This window comes from Telmatherina bonti, assembly GCF_933228915.1.
Source record: "Telmatherina bonti genome assembly, chromosome: 19".
NCBI classification, from domain to species: domain Eukaryota; kingdom Metazoa; phylum Chordata; class Actinopteri; order Atheriniformes; family Telmatherinidae; genus Telmatherina; species Telmatherina bonti.
The window spans coordinates 23,320,591-23,339,089 of record NC_136617.1 but is presented as its reverse complement, the minus strand read 5'-3'; the positions used below and the strand labels follow the sequence as shown (position 1 = coordinate 23,339,089).

The 18,499-nt window shown below is 39.1% G+C and overlaps 1 protein-coding gene across 1 annotated transcript in view; it reads right to left on the bottom strand.

Annotated features, from left to right (window-relative positions):
* The window catches only part of ppp1r9a (protein phosphatase 1, regulatory subunit 9A), a gene marked incomplete at its 5' end in the record, with an annotated part of 48,425 nt that overhangs the window by 7,310 nt on the left and 22,616 nt on the right, over positions 1 to 18,499 (bottom strand). Inside the window, 9 exons of the mRNA XM_079259221.1 lie at positions 295 to 364; positions 514 to 634; positions 1,299 to 1,384; positions 2,810 to 2,948; positions 4,550 to 4,646; positions 6,709 to 6,938; positions 7,715 to 7,768; positions 9,127 to 9,279; positions 16,526 to 16,661. Of these exons, the coding sequence (XP_079115347.1) occupies positions 295 to 364; positions 514 to 634; positions 1,299 to 1,384; positions 2,810 to 2,948; positions 4,550 to 4,646; positions 6,709 to 6,938; positions 7,715 to 7,768; positions 9,127 to 9,279; positions 16,526 to 16,661 (1,086 nt within the window). The remainder of the gene's footprint in view (positions 1 to 294; positions 365 to 513; positions 635 to 1,298; positions 1,385 to 2,809; positions 2,949 to 4,549; positions 4,647 to 6,708; positions 6,939 to 7,714; positions 7,769 to 9,126; positions 9,280 to 16,525; positions 16,662 to 18,499) is intronic.

The window sequence follows — 18,499 nt, the reverse complement described above, 5'->3', positions numbered from 1 at the left end:
AGCAGCTACTGGTGTTTGTTATTCTTCTGTAAATTATCATTTCAAGTCTTATTTTCTTGATCTCTCTTTTTTTTAAACTTGAATTGAGGTTTTGCATGAATAATCTGCCTGCGTTTTGTGCTCCACTGACAACTGGAGAGTGTGTTACCCTTACTATTTGAGTTAATGGGTTTGAGATTCTACCACCTCTTTGTGTTCTGGGTTCTTAAGTGATTGTCTATCTGATTGTCAATCAAGTGCTACATTTCCTCGAACAAAATATGTAAATATCGAACCACTCAGGACCCTTCTTACCCGGCGTCCAGTACATTTCTTTGCTCTTCTGAACTGTGAGAGGGGTCTGACATCGTAGGGGACTGAGATCCTATGATCAGAAACAATGAACTGGTATTATTTTATTTAATTAAAAACAAGTTTTAAAAACTGGAGCAAATATACAAATATATGAGTATTAAAAAAATAACTATTTCTTGATCTTTTAATTGTGTATTATGAGGGTGTATGTGTACCAACCATGAAGTGTTTTTCTCGGAGAGCCCTCTGCACTGCCAGTGGTTCTCAGACCTGCTGCTCCTCCGTCACTACGAAACGAGCCATGGCGACTGTGGGCTGGGCTTGCATGAGCTTCTGAGACCTTAACAAAAGAGAGAGAAACATGAGGTTTATGGACAAGGAGAAGTAAACAAGAAGCGTGGGAATCCGTATGAGTGAGAACTGTAGCAGAAGAATCGAAATGTAAATGTTGAAGAGCAAAAACACCCAAAAGAAAAAGAGGGGAGAAAAACTTCAGAGAATACCAAGAATGATGTCTATCTGATCTAAACAAGCAAAGCTGCAGACTAATCTGACAGAAGTCACTTGACATACTTTCACCATCTCTTAATTCCTTGGCCTCTTTTCCTGGACGCACCACAGTGCCTTGATTTCTGAGTTTCAGCCAGTTCTGATTACAGTCGGCTCATCTAATCTTAACTCCTCCTTGTTCTAGCTGAGCTAAGTGACAGCATTAACTGGACGAAAGCCCTTCATCCACAAGATGTCTGTGGCTGTTATTATCACACGGACAGACACAGTAAGTTGTGATGGCACCACAGACTCAATTAGAGTAGCAGAGCAATACAGAAAATACAAGGAATAAAGTAGAAGTGACAGCGGTTCGAGACACAAAAACAGGCCAATGAAGTTGCATGCCCACTAATTACACAAACTTTAGCTAAACTAAGGATATGTTAACACATGCTGGTAAATTAGAAATCTGCCAAATAATACATCAGCTTGACTGAGTAACAAATACAAACCTCTCCCTCTTTGAAACTGATGCTGTCTTGTGCAACTCCTCTGCAGTCCTTTTTGCTGGCTGACTGGGGAGCGCCATCCTCCAGCTCTACAACCACAAATACGGGAACAACTGAGTAAAACAAATCTATTTCCCATTGCATCCACTAAAGTATCCTTTACTTATTTGCACATTTACTCTAGTTTCTGATGTACTTTGAGGTACTTGTTATAGCCTGCACCCTGCTACATAAAAAAAAGCCCATTTAAAAAATCATTAGCTCAGTTCATCTATCAAATCTTCCCCAATATATACTATCTATTTCATTAATTAAGTTGCCTATTATCCTTCATCTGGCAATTTCCTGAGTGCTTAAAGAGATGCTGTCAGAAGAAATAAAGACTGAATCACTTCAATATTTTTTAGTTATCATTGTCGTGTCCTCTCTCCCACATGCTTTCTTTTCTTCTTATCCCATCGCAGCTGTATCCCTCAACCTCCCCTTTGTTTTAATATCGTATAATGGACTGCATCGTTCCAATCAGAGCAGATCCAATCACTCTAACGGTATCAGAAATGGCACTTCTGTGTGCACGCTCTGTTCTGACAGATAAAACCACTGAAATGAAGCCAGTGGAGCTTACAAGACTTCAGGAGACAGATGTGTTCAAAATGGATTATTTCTTTGTGGTTTTTATTTCCCCAACAATCCAAAGTGAGATCTGAGTCAGAGGTGCAGTGTTTGTGAAGATTAAGCCGATACGGCAGGGAAAGATTTGGGATGTGCTTTGCAAATGTCTGGATTGTACTGTATCTACCGGTGTGTGGTTTTCTGTGTGTAGTGTTTCAGTTTACACAGGGTAAAACTGTGTATCATTTGAAATCTGCAATATAGGAGAGCGGGAGTCAATATAACACAAGATTTATAGAAAAAATGGCTCATATGAGAGAACAGAATGGAAAAGATTAATGTCTGTCATTTCTCCATAAACAAAATATGGATACATTACAGGTCAGAAAGCCATGAAACTCTACTGTCATGTTTTACTACTGCTTTAAAATAAGTGTACAAAGTAATAGCAAGGGGAGGGGGTTTGTTTCATACTAGTGTAAAGACTCTTGTGAGTGTGAATTTTAATTTGAAGTCATTCCAGTCCAGTGCTTCTCTCATTATTGCAGTTATGCTTTCTATAAAGTTAGTTATGGACATGATGATGCAGTTTGCAGTGTGTGTCTGGCCAAGAACAGTTTTAAGATGATTAGTAACCATTAAAGGGATTCCCGTGGATTTTAGTGAGGTCTGGCACTTGGTCCTTTATACATTTGCATCAACAGATTTGTTAAATTACCTCAAATAAATCATTAAAAGTTCAACATTGCCATGATAATAATATCCACGTGAATGCATGAAGTTACAACTAGAACTGTGTATTAGCAGACTTTAATGCTAGTGAAAGGACAGAAACATCTACAACAATGTTCAGTAATTCTGCATGATTGTCCCATCAGAAAGCAGCCCCCTCACAAACAGACCTCTGGCTTGGGTTGCAGCTCTGCTGGGGCTGTGCTGCTGAGCGCTGAGCCTCTCACAACTATTACTGTTGTTGTTGTTGTTGACCTGGATGCCGTTCTGCTTCATCAGCTGCATTAACTCTGACTCTAATGTTGCAATCTGTGGAGAGACGTTTCAGTTACAACCATGCACATATTGTTCAGACTTCTTGCAAAGGTTAGCTTTTGCATGTCAAAAGCTAAGTAATTGAATGCTCGGTACAGCTGAATGCAGTGCTGTGCAGTGACCACGGACCCTCTCTGAGGTTTGAAATACAAATTATACAATTTTCCAATTCTCTTACTGCTGCAGCTTTCACTACACCCCCTTTCCAACGCCATGCAGAACAATAGACACCTGAGTGTTCAGTGTACAGAGTGAAACTAGGGGTCAGAATAGATAGACTTTCCATTCAACTAGACAAAGGCCTGAAAGTTGTGCAGAACACAATTCAACTGCAGGGATAGGAAAGAAGAACAGAGGGAGGATCTACAACAACTTTATTACCATGCAGTAATTTTACACAAACCCTAACCAACACACACTCATACAACTATCAGAGTATATAGAAATCAATAAGTGCAGACTTTGATGATAAAGTGACACCCGAATCCATACACTGTAATTAAAAATAGGCCTGTCACGGTAACATATTTTACAATGCGATTAATTGTCTCAGAAACTATTGCGATAAACGATAATATTGTGCTGAGCAATTATTGTTGTCATTTTGAGACAATTTTCAACTAAATTAATAATAAAGCCATAATAATGCAAATACACTGTATCAAAGATCAACATACTTTAATTTTAAAGAACATTTAGCTGGATGTGCAGACTAGTTTATGCTCCAGTCTGCTAAAACAGATCAGGATTTCTCCTGGGGTTTTGGCAATGTGGTTATCTGGAACATATGGTCTCCAAACACCGTGTAACACAGTTATATGGTCTATGGTGAAGCTCATATAAGGCGACATGTTTGGACTTGACCAGAGGTTGAATGTCTTTGATCGCCTTCAGTACGTCATTTTTCATGATATTGTAAAGTTTGCACAAAGTGCTGTTTGTAACATGTATGTTCATCCAGGCAATTCATACTGGCTGTGAAATGTTTGCAACATTTTTTAAAATGTCACCTTTTTAACAATATTAAAAAACAGCATAGCTTTACCAACCACGCTGTCTGAGTGCACACCATGTTGCACTGTCCTTTTTGTATTAATCTGTCGGTTAAACACCACAGAGATCATAGACTGTCAGGAAGATGGAGCTAGCCTGTTTATTATGGTCTATTTTTTCCCAGCTGGGAAAACTGAAGTTATTTATTGTGTTTTGAGTGCAGACAAAAGCTTGTTGTATTGCCGTGTTAAGTTAACATTGTCTTAAAATAAATGCAACACTTGAGAAAAGCAAGAAAAGAAAGACAAATGAAAATAATAGCGTCCAGCAAACTTATAGTGCACATTTTTTCTCATTGTGCGATTTATTGACTGATTGCTTACTGCGACAGGCCTAATTGAAAACAACAGATTTTTCAATTTTATGGTTACACGTTTATGTGATCAGCTGCAGACATGGCTTCACTTCTTCGTTTATTAGATTATTTTCCATGACGCGTGTTATTCTTAAAGCAAATACACAGCATTTTGAAGATTTAGCATGAATGCGTGCAACTTTGACGGAGATAAGAGATGGGCAAAGAAAAAACAAAAATGGCTTACCCGCACTTGCAGTCCCTGGATCTCCGCCAGATGAGCTTTCTCAGCCTCCTCCAGCCGCTTCCTCTCTGCATCCTCCTTCTGGATGAACTCCACTTCTCTGATGGAATAAGGGGGTACAGATCATGACACAAGAAAACAGGGTGCATCTACAATATATGTGGCTTCGTGCTTCATCACGTGTGACGGTGGCAGCTTCTTGCTCAGCTATGGCGATAAGGGAGTTGAGGATGTTTGAGGACATTAGTGTGACTCATTTCACCCTGACCCTGCCTTTCTCAGTGAGCACACAAATACATAACACATATCTACACCCCCAGGAAATACCGAATGTTGCCATTTCTGCCTATTTGGTTTGTTCTCGGTTTGGCTAAGCCACTGCCTCAGCTAAAGATAAGCACGAGTGGCTTGTTTCATCAGTTTACTTCCATTTGGCCTGCAGGGGATGAGCCAATTAGAGGCTGTCAGACTGGCGCTGAGCAGGAGAGGTTATGATGGGACTGACCAAAGGAATTACAGCACTGTAAAACAAAAGTGAAGCAATGCATTAGATTGCATCCTCTGTTCTAACTCTTGGAATGGGTGAAACTATGAAGGAAAAGGTGCTGATTATTTGCAATATCTCAGATAGAAAGGGAATAGATGTTACAGTTTGTCTGAATTGAGACACGTAATAGTAAATAAATTAAGGGTAGGAGTAAATTTGGTCTCCTCCAAGCTGTTCTGACCCTCTCAATAAGAGACGGAAACAACTTTGATACAGGGGAAGGAATGCAAGCTAAAGTTTCAGACTGTGGCAGCAGATAGGTCTCAAGTAAATTATATAATTACATGCTTGACACCAAATTCTAGTAAAGACCAGAACTTCTGAAATCGAGCTTTGTTTAACTTAACAGTAAATTAGCTTAAACATCTGCAACAGCAAGTTCACAAGCTTCAGTTGACCTTATCTTTTATACCTTTTTTCATTTGCAAGTTGGTCTTCAAAAATTTTGAGCCTTAAGTGACGTGACCATAAATATCCCTCAACTGCCTTCATCTTTCCAAATGGATAAAGGAAAGCACTTAGATGCTAACAGAGAAACATTGCAGACTAGCTGCATAAGTGCTGCATCAATGAGAAGAGTCAAACTGCAAACATCTCTTCTTTACAACATGCAAACTCCACACAGAAAAGTCTTTTTCAGAGCAAATTCTGATGAATGCCTGAAGAACATCATTAGTTATACCAATCTGAGTTTAAATATTGTTTATATTTTATTAAAAGTGCAGCAGAAATACATTTAATTACAGTAAATACTGTAAAATAATGTCAGTCATTCAGATATCAATATGGCCAAAAATCCTGCTGGGGTTGCCACTAAGACTCACGCATAAACAGTGTTGCCAACAGATGCTAACTCTTAAAGTGGAACTATTATGTGCATTTCAGGCGAATTTATTTTTATTTCTGAGACCAGAAGGGCTGGGATTGATCGAGTTATTGCCACAAATTCCTTTATTTACTTCAGACCGACCCTCTCTGTAGCCTGTGGGCAAAACGAGTGGATTGAGACTCTTCCGCATTAAGCCCCGCCTCCCGCCACTGCACTACATTGGGAGCGCGCACCGCAACTGCTTTCGCCGTCATTGTAACATCTCATAAACAGAAGGATTAGGCTGATATGACCTCAATAAAAAAACAAAATACAATGTCAACACATAGCATACAGCCCTACATGTTGGAACCTGAATCAGACCCTGAAAACGAAGTGGAAACCAGCAACCCACAGCAACGAATGCAGCAGGATGTCTCTCTTTGGTAAACTCACCAGCCATCATTCAAAATAACTTTATCCGACGTTTTCCACCCGCCTGATGTATTTGTACATGCCCTTGTTAACCAGTAGAAGGTAACCAATCGCCGAACCTTATCCCCCCGGACGTCACAAGGATTTCCAAGTAGAAAAAACTCTCTAAAACGACGCGTTTTTCGTCGCCATGGAAACCGAACGGAGAAAGTGCTGGAACTCAAACTCAAACATGTGTTTAGGTGATTAAAAAAAACGGTGCCGTTCACATGTCTGATGAGGATTCAACACTGTAACACTGTAGAAAGCTCAGAAAACTCCAAATACCATAATAGCACCCCTTTAACCTGCAGTTAACCTGCATTCACTCACTTCTGCTGGAAGTCTTTGATGAGTTTTTTAGCCTTGTTGTATTTTTTCTCCAGAGCCTGGTACTGGGCCTGGGCCTCCTTTAGGTGTTCATTGACAGTATGGCAAAGGGTCTGAGCCTCAATCCAGTAACTCTCCAGCTTTAACATCCTCTCCTTGTTTTCCTCAATACTGGCCTTCAGCTGGCTTTTCTCCTTCTCCCAGCGCTGCTTTTCTCTCTCTACTGATGCCAACTGCAGTGGGAGAGAGAGAGATTATTACTTAAGAAAAATTAAACATCTAATTGGACAATGTTTGACAGAGACCACCTAACAAATCATTTCCTGAAAAAATGTGAATAATTTTTTTCCCCGTACATAAAAAAAAAAAACAAACAAAAAAAAAAACGGTTAAGAAATGTTCTCAATTAACAAAACATAAAATTATTTAAGAGGGGAAAAAAGTAAAAAGGTTGTCAGCGGTAATGACCTAAAATTTCACACATGTTAAAGCTACAGCTCAAATTACAGCACTCAGTTTTCATGAAAATGATCACTATGTATAAATAAGGCTTTCAGGCACCACTCAGTTTGATCAAAATGACTTCCACCTCATTAATTAGAGAATTAATCAAATTAGGCCATTCACATTCACGAAACCACAAAAACCCTACAGTTCAGTGACATATGCATGCAGATGTATGAGCATTCCTGGAAAAAGAGAAGTAAAATCAAATTACGATATTTTTATACTTTTAAGACATTTCTACAGCAGCAAAGTAAGATGCTGTTTTAAAGGGATACACACATCATTTACAAAACATATTAAAGACTCATAACAGTCCTGATAAATGCTTTTGTAAGAAATCTGTTCCATTACAACGTATCTAACATCAATTCCCAAAAGCTTCCTGATTAAATCAAACAGCTGTTTGACTCCCACACAAATTCATATAGTGTGTGAACTCTGGCAAAGTTCTGCCTTTTTATACCCACAACCAGCCAGTTCACTGACAGTTTTAATCTCTTACCTTGTTTTTAAGCTTCTGGATCTCGGCCTCGGTCACCGTGTGTTTGATCTGGAGCTGTTGAGAGCAGAGGCGGGGGAAAAAGTGAAAATGGGAGCGAGAAGAGAGGGCGGTCAGATAATCAAATGCATGGCCGCGCAGGCTCTCTGCTGTCGATACAGTGTGAGTGACAGAGGCGCCCGACCCTGTCCTCCTCTTGACTGCATCCCAGCTCCCACACTGACATTTACTCTCAAAGGAGAGGAAACAAAAAGCCGAGAGAAGCATTGAAAGTTAAGACATAAAGAAATAATTTTAAAAAAAAACAGTTATTTAAGAGTCAACTCTAAACAAAACAACACATTCTTATAACAGGAAAAAAAATACTTCAGGAGCAGTGCATAAATCCTCAAATATTCAGACGTAGCATGTTAGATGGGTACAGAGTAGCTGATGGAAGTTGAAATGAGTGATCAAGTGGAAGATGAGGAGTTATATAATGAGATTACTGGTTAAAAAAAAAAAAAAAAAAAAAAAAAAAAGGAGGGAATACACTGAGAGCATGAAATATATGAGATAAAATGAGAAAATAAGTGCAAATGGGAGCTCTAAATGAAAGGATAATCCAGGCCTACAAAATAAGGCCTGTGATAAAGTTAGAAATATAAAAAACAGCACGTTTTGTGGGATAGATGGAAAAAAAAAGAGAACAATATATACCCTACGAACAGAGACTGTGTTTTATTTTCACCTGATATGGCGTGCAGCTCCTGCAGTGCTCCTGAAGCCATTGGTTAAACATGTTATGCAGCTAAAATGGAACTCTACAGAGAGGCTGAATGCACCACAGTGTAACAGAAGTGGAGTGATCAATCAATATAACCAGCCTGGCAGCAGCTAAAAGGCACAACTGAGTTAACTGTCAGTAACCTAATGTACCATTTTACTGCTGTAGTTTTTGAGTTGAACTAACCCAAAGTTCAACTAAGATGTCTTCCTTTTTTTCAGAAACTCAATTACAAGGAGTCATCACGATCGGGATACACACAGGAGGGAATGTTGTGGGTTTAAACTAAGTACAGTAATTAGGAGTAATGAGCAAAGGACTTGTATCTCCTCTATGTTCACACCTCTAATCATCCAGATTAGGATTTAGCGAGGGAAAGCAGATCTTTGATCCTGACAAAAGACCACAGCTCTCTCAAGTACAGCAGATGCTCTCATATATTGTGTTTCTGCCTTTTTATTGTTAAATCTAATTATACCTTTCCCGTGGCTACGTTATTTCAGTGGATGTGTGGGTATATTTTTTGCAGTTTACTCTTCAACGCACCGACAGTGAACAGTGTTGGTGGGCTCCCATTAGTTGCATAATCCTCCCTCAGGGATTCTCATTTTAGTAGGAGAAATGAAACTCTGCATGGTTTTAGGTTTACCTCTCTGAACTTCTGGTAGAGTTTATTGGCATCTAACTCTGATGGAGACAAGATCTCATCAGTCTCCGGCAAGTCAAACACCTCAATGCTCTTCTCGCCCCCTGCCATGGTTGTTGCTGTATCCTCGTCATCTGTGGCGTACTCTCCCGTCTGCTTCAAGAAAAAAAATATAAAGTAAGTTGCAATGCTTAACTTTCTTCACTTAAGTAAACAGTTTCTATTTAGCTTGGTGTGAAGAATCTGTGAAGCTAGTGTCCTTTTAAGTGCATGCAGCCTTCAACTTTAGCCACATTTCCATTCATTTCATAATAAATTTCCCTAATTTTGCCATCATTTAGCAGACTATTAAGATTTATTTTGCAGTCCAAAGGTATTCAAAAATATTTAAATGAATATTTATCTAATGCTAAACTAACATTTAGACAAAGCAGATATATTTGTATCACACATTTCATGTACAACACAACTCAAAGTGCTTCTACATAAAACACTAAAATCATCCCAGCATGACGGAAAACAAATATTCAATCAGAGAATTAAGGCCACCTAAAAAGAATAAAACTGACAGAGAAGAAATGTGACAAATTAAAATGAAAAAAGAAATCAAACAGAAACACAATAAGCTAAAATAAATAACAGAACACAGAGAATGACAGAAACAGATGTTAACAGGAAATACATCATAATCATCATTATTACCATAATTGTTATCATCATCAGCTGCACCATAACCATCATCACAGCCAAAGTACATGTGTGAGAAAATGTATAAAATATTGCAGGCCTCGGCAGAGACAAGGCCATGAGGGTTTGTAAACCCTGCATTAAAGAAGACACAGGCATCATTGCTGTGTTATATTTCAAAGTGTACATTATGCTTTGCTTTCTGCCACTTTCCCCTATTTCACACACGTATCCATTACTTTTAGCTAGTTTTCACCAATTGCTTTAAGCTAGCCAAACTTATTTCCTTTAGCAACCACTTTAGCTTCTGACCTGCTGCTTTAAGCTAACTCATCTGGCTTCCCAGGCTCTGTTCTAACTAGTTTTATGATCTACTTATAAACATTTCTCTTATAATAAATTGAAATATCCAGTTTCCAAAATGTATGTCATCTCAGTTTTTCCCGTGCTACTTGTAAATTTTATAACGACTCCTTGAAAAATTGGTAACACTGCAAATTAACTATAAATGTAGAAATCTGCGAGCAAATGATGCTGTTTGCAACAACTAAATGGCATCTCATAAAAGAAAATTATATGACTGCAATATTTAGATAAACCAAAGTTGTCAACTGGTCCAAACGGATTTCAAGATGCTGTCTACATCTATCATTTTCACACACATCTGTGAAGATCGGAAGATTTAAACATAGCAGTAAAAGCATAAATCCGGTTGCAAAGCTTAGCAGGCATCCATCCATTTTCCAACATTTATCCAAGACTGGTTCATGGAGGCAAACAATTTCAACAGGTCTCTAGGCCTCCATCTCCCAACTTTTCCAAAGTGGCATGAAGTTGACCCGAAGCCGGTTGAGAGGTGTAACTCTGGCTGGTTCAAGGAATGCCTTAAGGCAGGGCTACTCAACTTTGTCCCACAATGGCCACAGTCCTGCAGGTTTTCAATGTTTGATGTGTGTTGAAGGAGAGATACAGTGTCAAGATGTCATCCTGACTAGACCACCTCAAATGGTTCCTATTGATGTGGAGGAACCATAGACTGTATATAAAGAGATGGACGGAGCCTCTGTGACGTCACCCTTAGGTTTCTGAAGAGCTGAATTGAAGCTTGGTGGGCGGTTCCTACCGTCGCCATGTTGGCAGCGTCATGCGCGTCGTCTCACCCGGAAAATACAAATATGGGCAAAGAGGTGGCGCTGAGAGGGCAGTCATGAGCGTCATGGCGGATGATTGACATCGAGCGAACGCCGAGCTTTCTATAGCTAAGAGCTAACCCCAAGAAAACAGGAACTAACCAACTAACGGAGGTAAGCGGGCTAAAGCTAAGTCACGTTGTAAACCGGCAAAAAACCACGGTTGTTCTACGTTCTTCTGACTTGAAGCAAGAGATCGGTACCTGTCAATCAAAAGGACCCGCTGCTAAGTATGCCAAACTCGGAGATTAAATTACTTTTAAACGGGTGAGTTAGAAAAAAATTCACTCCTCCCACAGTTGTCATGAAGGTAAACCTGAAACTATAAACCGAAAATGGATTTTTGAACCAGGCTGTAAACATGTTTATTTCTGCCGTGAAGTTGGCCTTTTTAACATGGGAGTCTATGGGGATTTGCACTGTTTTGGAGGCAGCCCCTAGCGGATGAATTGGAACTGCAGTTTTATGCACTTCTGCATGGGGTTCACTTTTAATCGCAGGAGGTTGCCGCTTGGGAGGAACAGACAATCTGACCACAAGGCCATAAACACTTGACTGTAGAGTGACTGGTAAATCATCAACTTTATTTTCTAACTCAGCTCTTTTTTTCAACAAAACTGACTGGAATGGACAACATCCACATCAGTCAAGATGTTGAATCATTTTCAAAGTTTGAATCCACAGCTTAGCAAACATGTGGTTATCCAACTTTTATAGCGAGCAGCATTCGCCCTTCACTGAAAACACAACAGGCAGCAAAAAAGCTCAAACTTTAAAAACAGCTGGACATTCAGCCATCCAGCTGTTCAGCTACAGTATGTGTTACAGCTTTGCCCATTTTCTCTCCCATTTCTGCTTAAAGCCCATCACGTTGAGCTGTCAAACTCCATATTTTTGGTTGGAGAATTACCAGAGACATCCATTTTCCTAAAGCTGCACTCTGCTCACACTATGTTTTATCTAAGTAATCATATTTTAATGCAACTCGTTACATAAGATTTCAGCTGCCTACTAAGCAGTTGGAAACTTTCCTGAAAATAAATTGGTTTGACAACCTGGTGAACTGAAAGTAGCCCATCGTATTTTAGTAAAAAATAAGCCAGAATGCCAGTTTTGCTGACAAATCTGGATGCCATGTTTTATTATCTTCACCAGTCACAATCTTGCTCCAAGGGAAAGAGGAAAGTTACAGGTTAAAACTAAGGAGGCCTGAGAATGCTAATTCTGGATGTTAATAGTCTTTTATTTACTAAATGCAAGTTCTAGATGATCAAAGTCTAAGGTAACGTCACATTATTATAGCTTAAAGCATTGAACACCATTAAAATGTAGACATGAGAGTTGGTCATCTTTTCCTCTTTCTGTCACTCTCAGACTACTGCATAATGAATGTTGGCTATGACCATTAGGCACTGGATATATATTCACTGGTTGATTCTGTGTTTGGATGCAAAGAAACAGAGCACAACTTTTCCACAGGCACCATTTTATAGAAAACATCACACTTCTCTTATTTACCAAAGAAGGTTCATAATGTCTATAAATCTTTGATAGTTTTCAGTATCAGACACATCGTCTGTCACACACATCTGTTTTGGTCTGACAATAAATCTTCCGTTAACTACAAAGGTTATCTTGTGTGTGAATGTGTGTATATATATATATATATATATATATATATATATATATATATATATATATATATATATATATATATATATATATGTGTGTAGCAAATTATCTTGGTCTACATCATGTCTTCATTTTTCTCCTTCCATGTATTCTGCTCAAGTAACAGTACTTAGGTCTGATTTGTTTGCATGCATGGCCAAAACGGTCTTTTTTCCTTGCTTGTTGCCATGGTATCACCCTATATAAAGGCCCTATAATTAAGGGTGGGACAATCAAACATCAGTGGTAGTTGAGCATCAATTTACATGTGATAACGGCGTACAATATGTATGAAGAACTTAAAGAAAAATGGACAATTTCAGGAAAAATACTGTTGTTGTTAAAAGGGTGTTCAGCATGTGATCATCTGCTCCATGAGCAGGTGCTGCAGGAGAAGGCTGTGATTGTTCCCTTGACTTGAAAGCAGGCCTCACACAGGTTTCTGACTTGGGGGACGAATTTTGTGTCTCCTTCATTTATCGCAAATTCACACCAGTCCTTTTGATTCAGACCCTATTCTGTTTGCTTGTGAATGTGGAAATTAGCTCCGATTTGGATCAGAGAAGGAAGCTGTCATCTGCCTACAAACGCGGGTCCAAGTGAACCAAATCTAAGAAGTGTAATACAAAGCAGAAGGCAGCGGGGGTCACTACGATTTGATGCAGGTCCATGTTCTGAGCAAATTTATTTCTCCTTTGTTGTGTGTACTGTCATTTCTGTCAGTAGTTTGTGATGAAGCAATGCCCCTTGGTAAGGACCGAAACACATCGTTTCAATGTTGTGAATTCCTAAACATGGCATAAAAAAATACAAACATATAAAATATTTACAGTATCTATTCTATTTTTTCTTTTTATTTTATTCTATTACACATATAAAAATGAGACCAAAGCTTGTGTGTCCTGTCTGTTGCCATTCAGTTTTTATATTTTTTGTTTTGTGTTGAACCTCCATTTCTTCTATTGTGTACCGCCATTTTTAAAAAAGAAAGAGTTTAATTTAGACTTAAAATTTGTTTTTAGTTGTTGTTTAGTTTCTTTTTGACTGGTTAAGTAGTTCAGGCAAATTTTTCATCATTAGCTTGTAATTTTCTGGACACCAATTTTCTGTTGTTTACTATTGCTGTAATTGTTGTCATTTTGCTCGAGCTCCAACAACAAAGCCAAAAAGCCATCCAATAATTTCAGTATTTACTATGGAAGAACTTGTGCTGCAGATGTGGGTTGTAATAAAACATTTTCGTGTGACATTGGGTTGCATTAACATAGATCTCCTTCCCTTCCTTCCCTTATCACATAGAATGGGGGTGCATGTGTGTGACTGTTTGTGTGCTGATGTCGCCAGAAGAGAAAAGACCTCTCAACACAGTTGAAGAATTACAAGTGCAAAATGCAAAATTGTGGTTTAGAAGCTGATTGATGTTAGCTTTACTTTTATTTCCTCTTTGCTGTTGCTACAAAAAGAAGCAAATCTGTTTTTTAATCTAGGCCAGCGATCATTGTTAATTTATTAAATCCTGCCATGAAAATTGTTTTTACATCATGTTTTGTGACGCTTTAACTTTGCATCTATTGTTATCATCCAGTCTGCAAAGCCATTTGACCAATACTTTAGTCTATGTCAGTGTCATGTAAAGGACATTATTCTTACCACCACTTGTGTTTTAGCATTTTTAATCACATTAAATGTGCTGTACAAATGACTTTATTTAAATGTTTTGGGGTTTTCATCAATATTTCTAATTTTCTACCAGATTAACACAATCAAATTATCACTATACTGCATAATTAGTTTGTGCATCACAGTAAAAACAATTCAATAATGTCAACAACTACATCATTTTAAAGCAGCAACGGATCGTATTTCCAGCAAAATACTGGACCAAAATGTTTATTCGCTTATTATATGAAGACATAAAGAACACTACCAAAATCTGCTTCTTGTCCTTTCCTCAGGCAGATGTCACCATTTAACCATCACAGATAGGCATGAATGTGTGTTAGATGACCTTCAGTCTGCAATGAAATGGGCAGACGACTCAGTTTGATGTCCGTTTTTAAATGAGGGAACACATCTTCCTCCTGAGATCAGAATGTGCACACTGATGAAAAGCTACCTGTCACATCAGCAGCTCTCAGAGTGAGAATTAACAATGACCCAGCCACCCAATGAAGATTCTTTAGAATATTTATGAAGACATTAATATTGATGAGCTCTTTATACTGCCCGACACATCTTTCTAAGTGTTTGTAAGTGTTCACCCTTTCAACGTTTATGAAGGAATCCACGGGTTCTTCAGAGCTCCACTGTGGCATATTTCAAGTGTCTGCTTTAAGTATGTGGCAATATAGACTATGCATTGTTTAACATGTTTAAAACAATCAGTATTTTTAATACTTTCTTTCCTTATGGCTACGTTCTGGAGAGACTTCCCAAATTTTTTTCATTTGGGAGATCGAAGCAAAACATTAGCTCCATCCTCAAGAAGGCCAAGCAGGGAGGAAAAGCTGCTGCTGCTGCTGCTGCTGTCATGGAGTGTTTCCTGTGCACCTCCATCACTGTGTGGTGTGGAGCTGCTGCTGGGCAGGACAAGCCCACACTACAATGCTCGGTGAGGACTGTAGAGCGCATCATTGGAGCCCTCCTGCCTCTATTCAAAAGATGTACACCTCCAGGACTGAGAGGAAGGACTTCTCTCACCCTGCACACAAGTCTTTTTGAACTGCACCTGTCTGGCCGGCACCTCAGAGTTCTGCAGACCAGTACTAACCAGCACCAGGACAACTATTTGCCCACTGCAGTTATTGAACAGATCAACAGCGATCTGGTTGCACATTCTGTTATTGCACCTCCTCACTTCCACATTTCTCTTATGCTGCTTCTCAACTGCATATAGTATAATAGTTGAATTTCTATTTACATGTAGTAATAGCTCTGTGTATATTAGACACTATAAAAGATTGTTCATTACTTATAACCTATTGATTACTTTCTACTTACTTTATATTATTTCATTACTTTTATTTATTTTACTTCAACCAAAACAGAACCCAGAGGATTTTAACAAGACTTGACAGGGCTACTTGTATTTGTAGCTGTGATTAAAGCAGTGCTGGGATGAGCAATTTTAGCCTAAAAAGATCTTTTATAAGTCACAAACACTTCTAGTGCACTAACAGAAAATGGAAAATTCCATCCAACGGTGATAAAAACAACACAAAGAAAGATGCCTGAGTAAGTCTAAATCCATGCACGAGTACAGCTTTTCCTCTGGATGCAAGTAAGAACACACTTTGCATTGATTTGTGTCACTACAGTGTGTTATTTTATGTGTATACACAGTGCAGGCACGTCTATATGTCTAACAGATATCATGAGTTGCAGAGCCACACAAGCTCAGTGTCTGGTGGATTAAAAGTGCAGTGAGTAAGCAGAAGGAGAGAAGGAAACGCTGAGTGATGCAGCTCTCGTGGCATCCTCTTAGTGTGTGTGCCTGTGAGGGAGTGCTTGTGTGTTAGCATCAAAGCAAACTGTCAATCAGTTTTATGCAGTTAATAAGCCAAAACTTATAGTCAACTGTCAAAAGAAAGGAGCTGATTTACATTATGTGACAGCCAGAAGCCTCAACTCCCAGTCCAGTGTCATGTATAAGAAATCTGACACCAGATATATTTTGACAGACTATAATTAGCTTTATCACTAAATAATAACTCTCTTCTTATTAAGGGGTCATTACTTTCCTGTATTTATACTAGTACTATTATAAGCTCCATGTCATGATACACATACACGCCATCCTCACTGCTTCACAAACATAGCATGTGATGTATAGGCCACGGTTATGTGGTCATTACCTCGTCATCATCAGCATCATATTGGGCGTACTGCTGTTCCAGTAGTTCTCTCTGTCTCCTCTCCTGCTCCAGAGTCTGCTGGATGAGCGCAGCCACCTCACTCTGCTGACCGGGACGCTCTCGGCCAATCACAAACCTGCAACATCACACGCAGGGTCAACCATCTCACGACTGCATAACAATAACAGCATGACAAAGCACATTTATTCAATAAAAATTATACGTGTAATGCTGAGAATCCTCAGTGCAAGCATTTTGCATATTATATTGCATGTTATGAGTGTAGCTTTCTTTGCGTCATGGCGGTGGTGTGTTAGTGTGGCAAAAACAGCCACATCACACACATCGTGAGTAATAGAGGCCCACAGACACACAGCAATGACAGAGATATTGCTGACATATCAGGGCATGTTGGGAGCCTGGACAAGCATAATAATGTGTGAGGCCAGGCGGCCTGCTTTCAGGCTGGCAGTGAATTACATGGGGAAAAAAAAAAACAATCACAGGCTGTGGCTCCAAGCAACTGGCGACCAACTACTGTAATTACACAAAGGACCTGACCACAGGAAGTATGCACTCAAATGTAAAACAAAGTCAGAGAGATGATGAATGCATATTGAAAGATGACTTTTATCTTAGAGGCGAACTGTCCAGCGTGTACCCACCCTGCTCTCGCCTAATGATTGCTGGGAAAGGCTCCAGCTTTCCCACAACCCTAAATCAGACTAAGCGGTTTCTGAAAATGAATGAAAGGATTTTATCTTAGAGCTCAGTTAATAAATTGGATTTAAAATGTGTTTGTCCAGGAGACAAAATGCAATACAGTAAAAAAAAAAAATTAAAAAAAAAAAATCATCTGACTTTCATCATTATATTTTACTGAACCTCAAAGAAAATCTCCACCGTTTTACATTCATCAGTTTAGTAACCAGCAAAAACAAGCAAATAACTACGGGAAATGTCGAATCCAGCAGGGCCCTCATATCAGTGCATGCGTGAGTAAGATCCAGCCTACTGTATGCTTGTAAGCAAGTGTGTCACAATGAGTGAGGGGGACGAGAAAAAGAGAGCGTAAGTGGATTCAAGACAGGAGCTAATCAAGTGAATTCATTTCCCCTGAGCTCCTTCATATATTTGTAAAGGCCAAGTAGAAAAGGGCTTACGCTCCAGCAGAGAGGTGTACTTGATCTACACGTGAAGGAACAAGTGAAGGGCAGGACACAGAGAGTGACAGAGTGTGCTGGATGAGTGAGGGACTTCACTACTGCAAGTCTGTGGACAGCAAGGAGGTCTGAGGAGTAGCTGACCTGGAAACAGCCTTTCTCATCACGTCTTGGTTTCTCCCATTGTTCTCAGACAGTCACACACACACACACACACACACACACACACACACACACACACACACACACACACACACACACACACACGCGCGCGCGCGCGCACACACACACACACACACACACAGTGTTGCATCAGCTCAAACTGCAGAGGCTCTCAACAATTATTTCTCTCACTTTAAAAACACATAAAAAATAAAATAAAAAGAATAATAAATAAATAAAAACACATATGAGTTCAGTATCGAGAATAGAGCAGGAACCAGACAGAACAAGACTACATCCTTTAGTAACTAAACACATAGCCAGACGAGAGCTCAGGTGTTTGTGGATGTCTGATGTATGGATACGGACAGATGTGTTTGATCAGCCACGGTAGAGTTGTATTGTTTCATTTTAGGGTCATTTAAAGCCTCTTCATTTATTTTTATTTTTATTTTTTTTGTAGTTTATTAGCATCTTCTGAATCATAAGGGACTTATTTAACTGTACCATTTGCCATCTGTATACCTTTCATTAAGCTCTGAATTCACTCTGTGGCATTTACAGTGATAGATATATAGTCAGCAACTGACTCAGACTAACGTCAGCAGCCATCATCATAAAACAAAATGTCATTAAGAGCAGCAGTGAT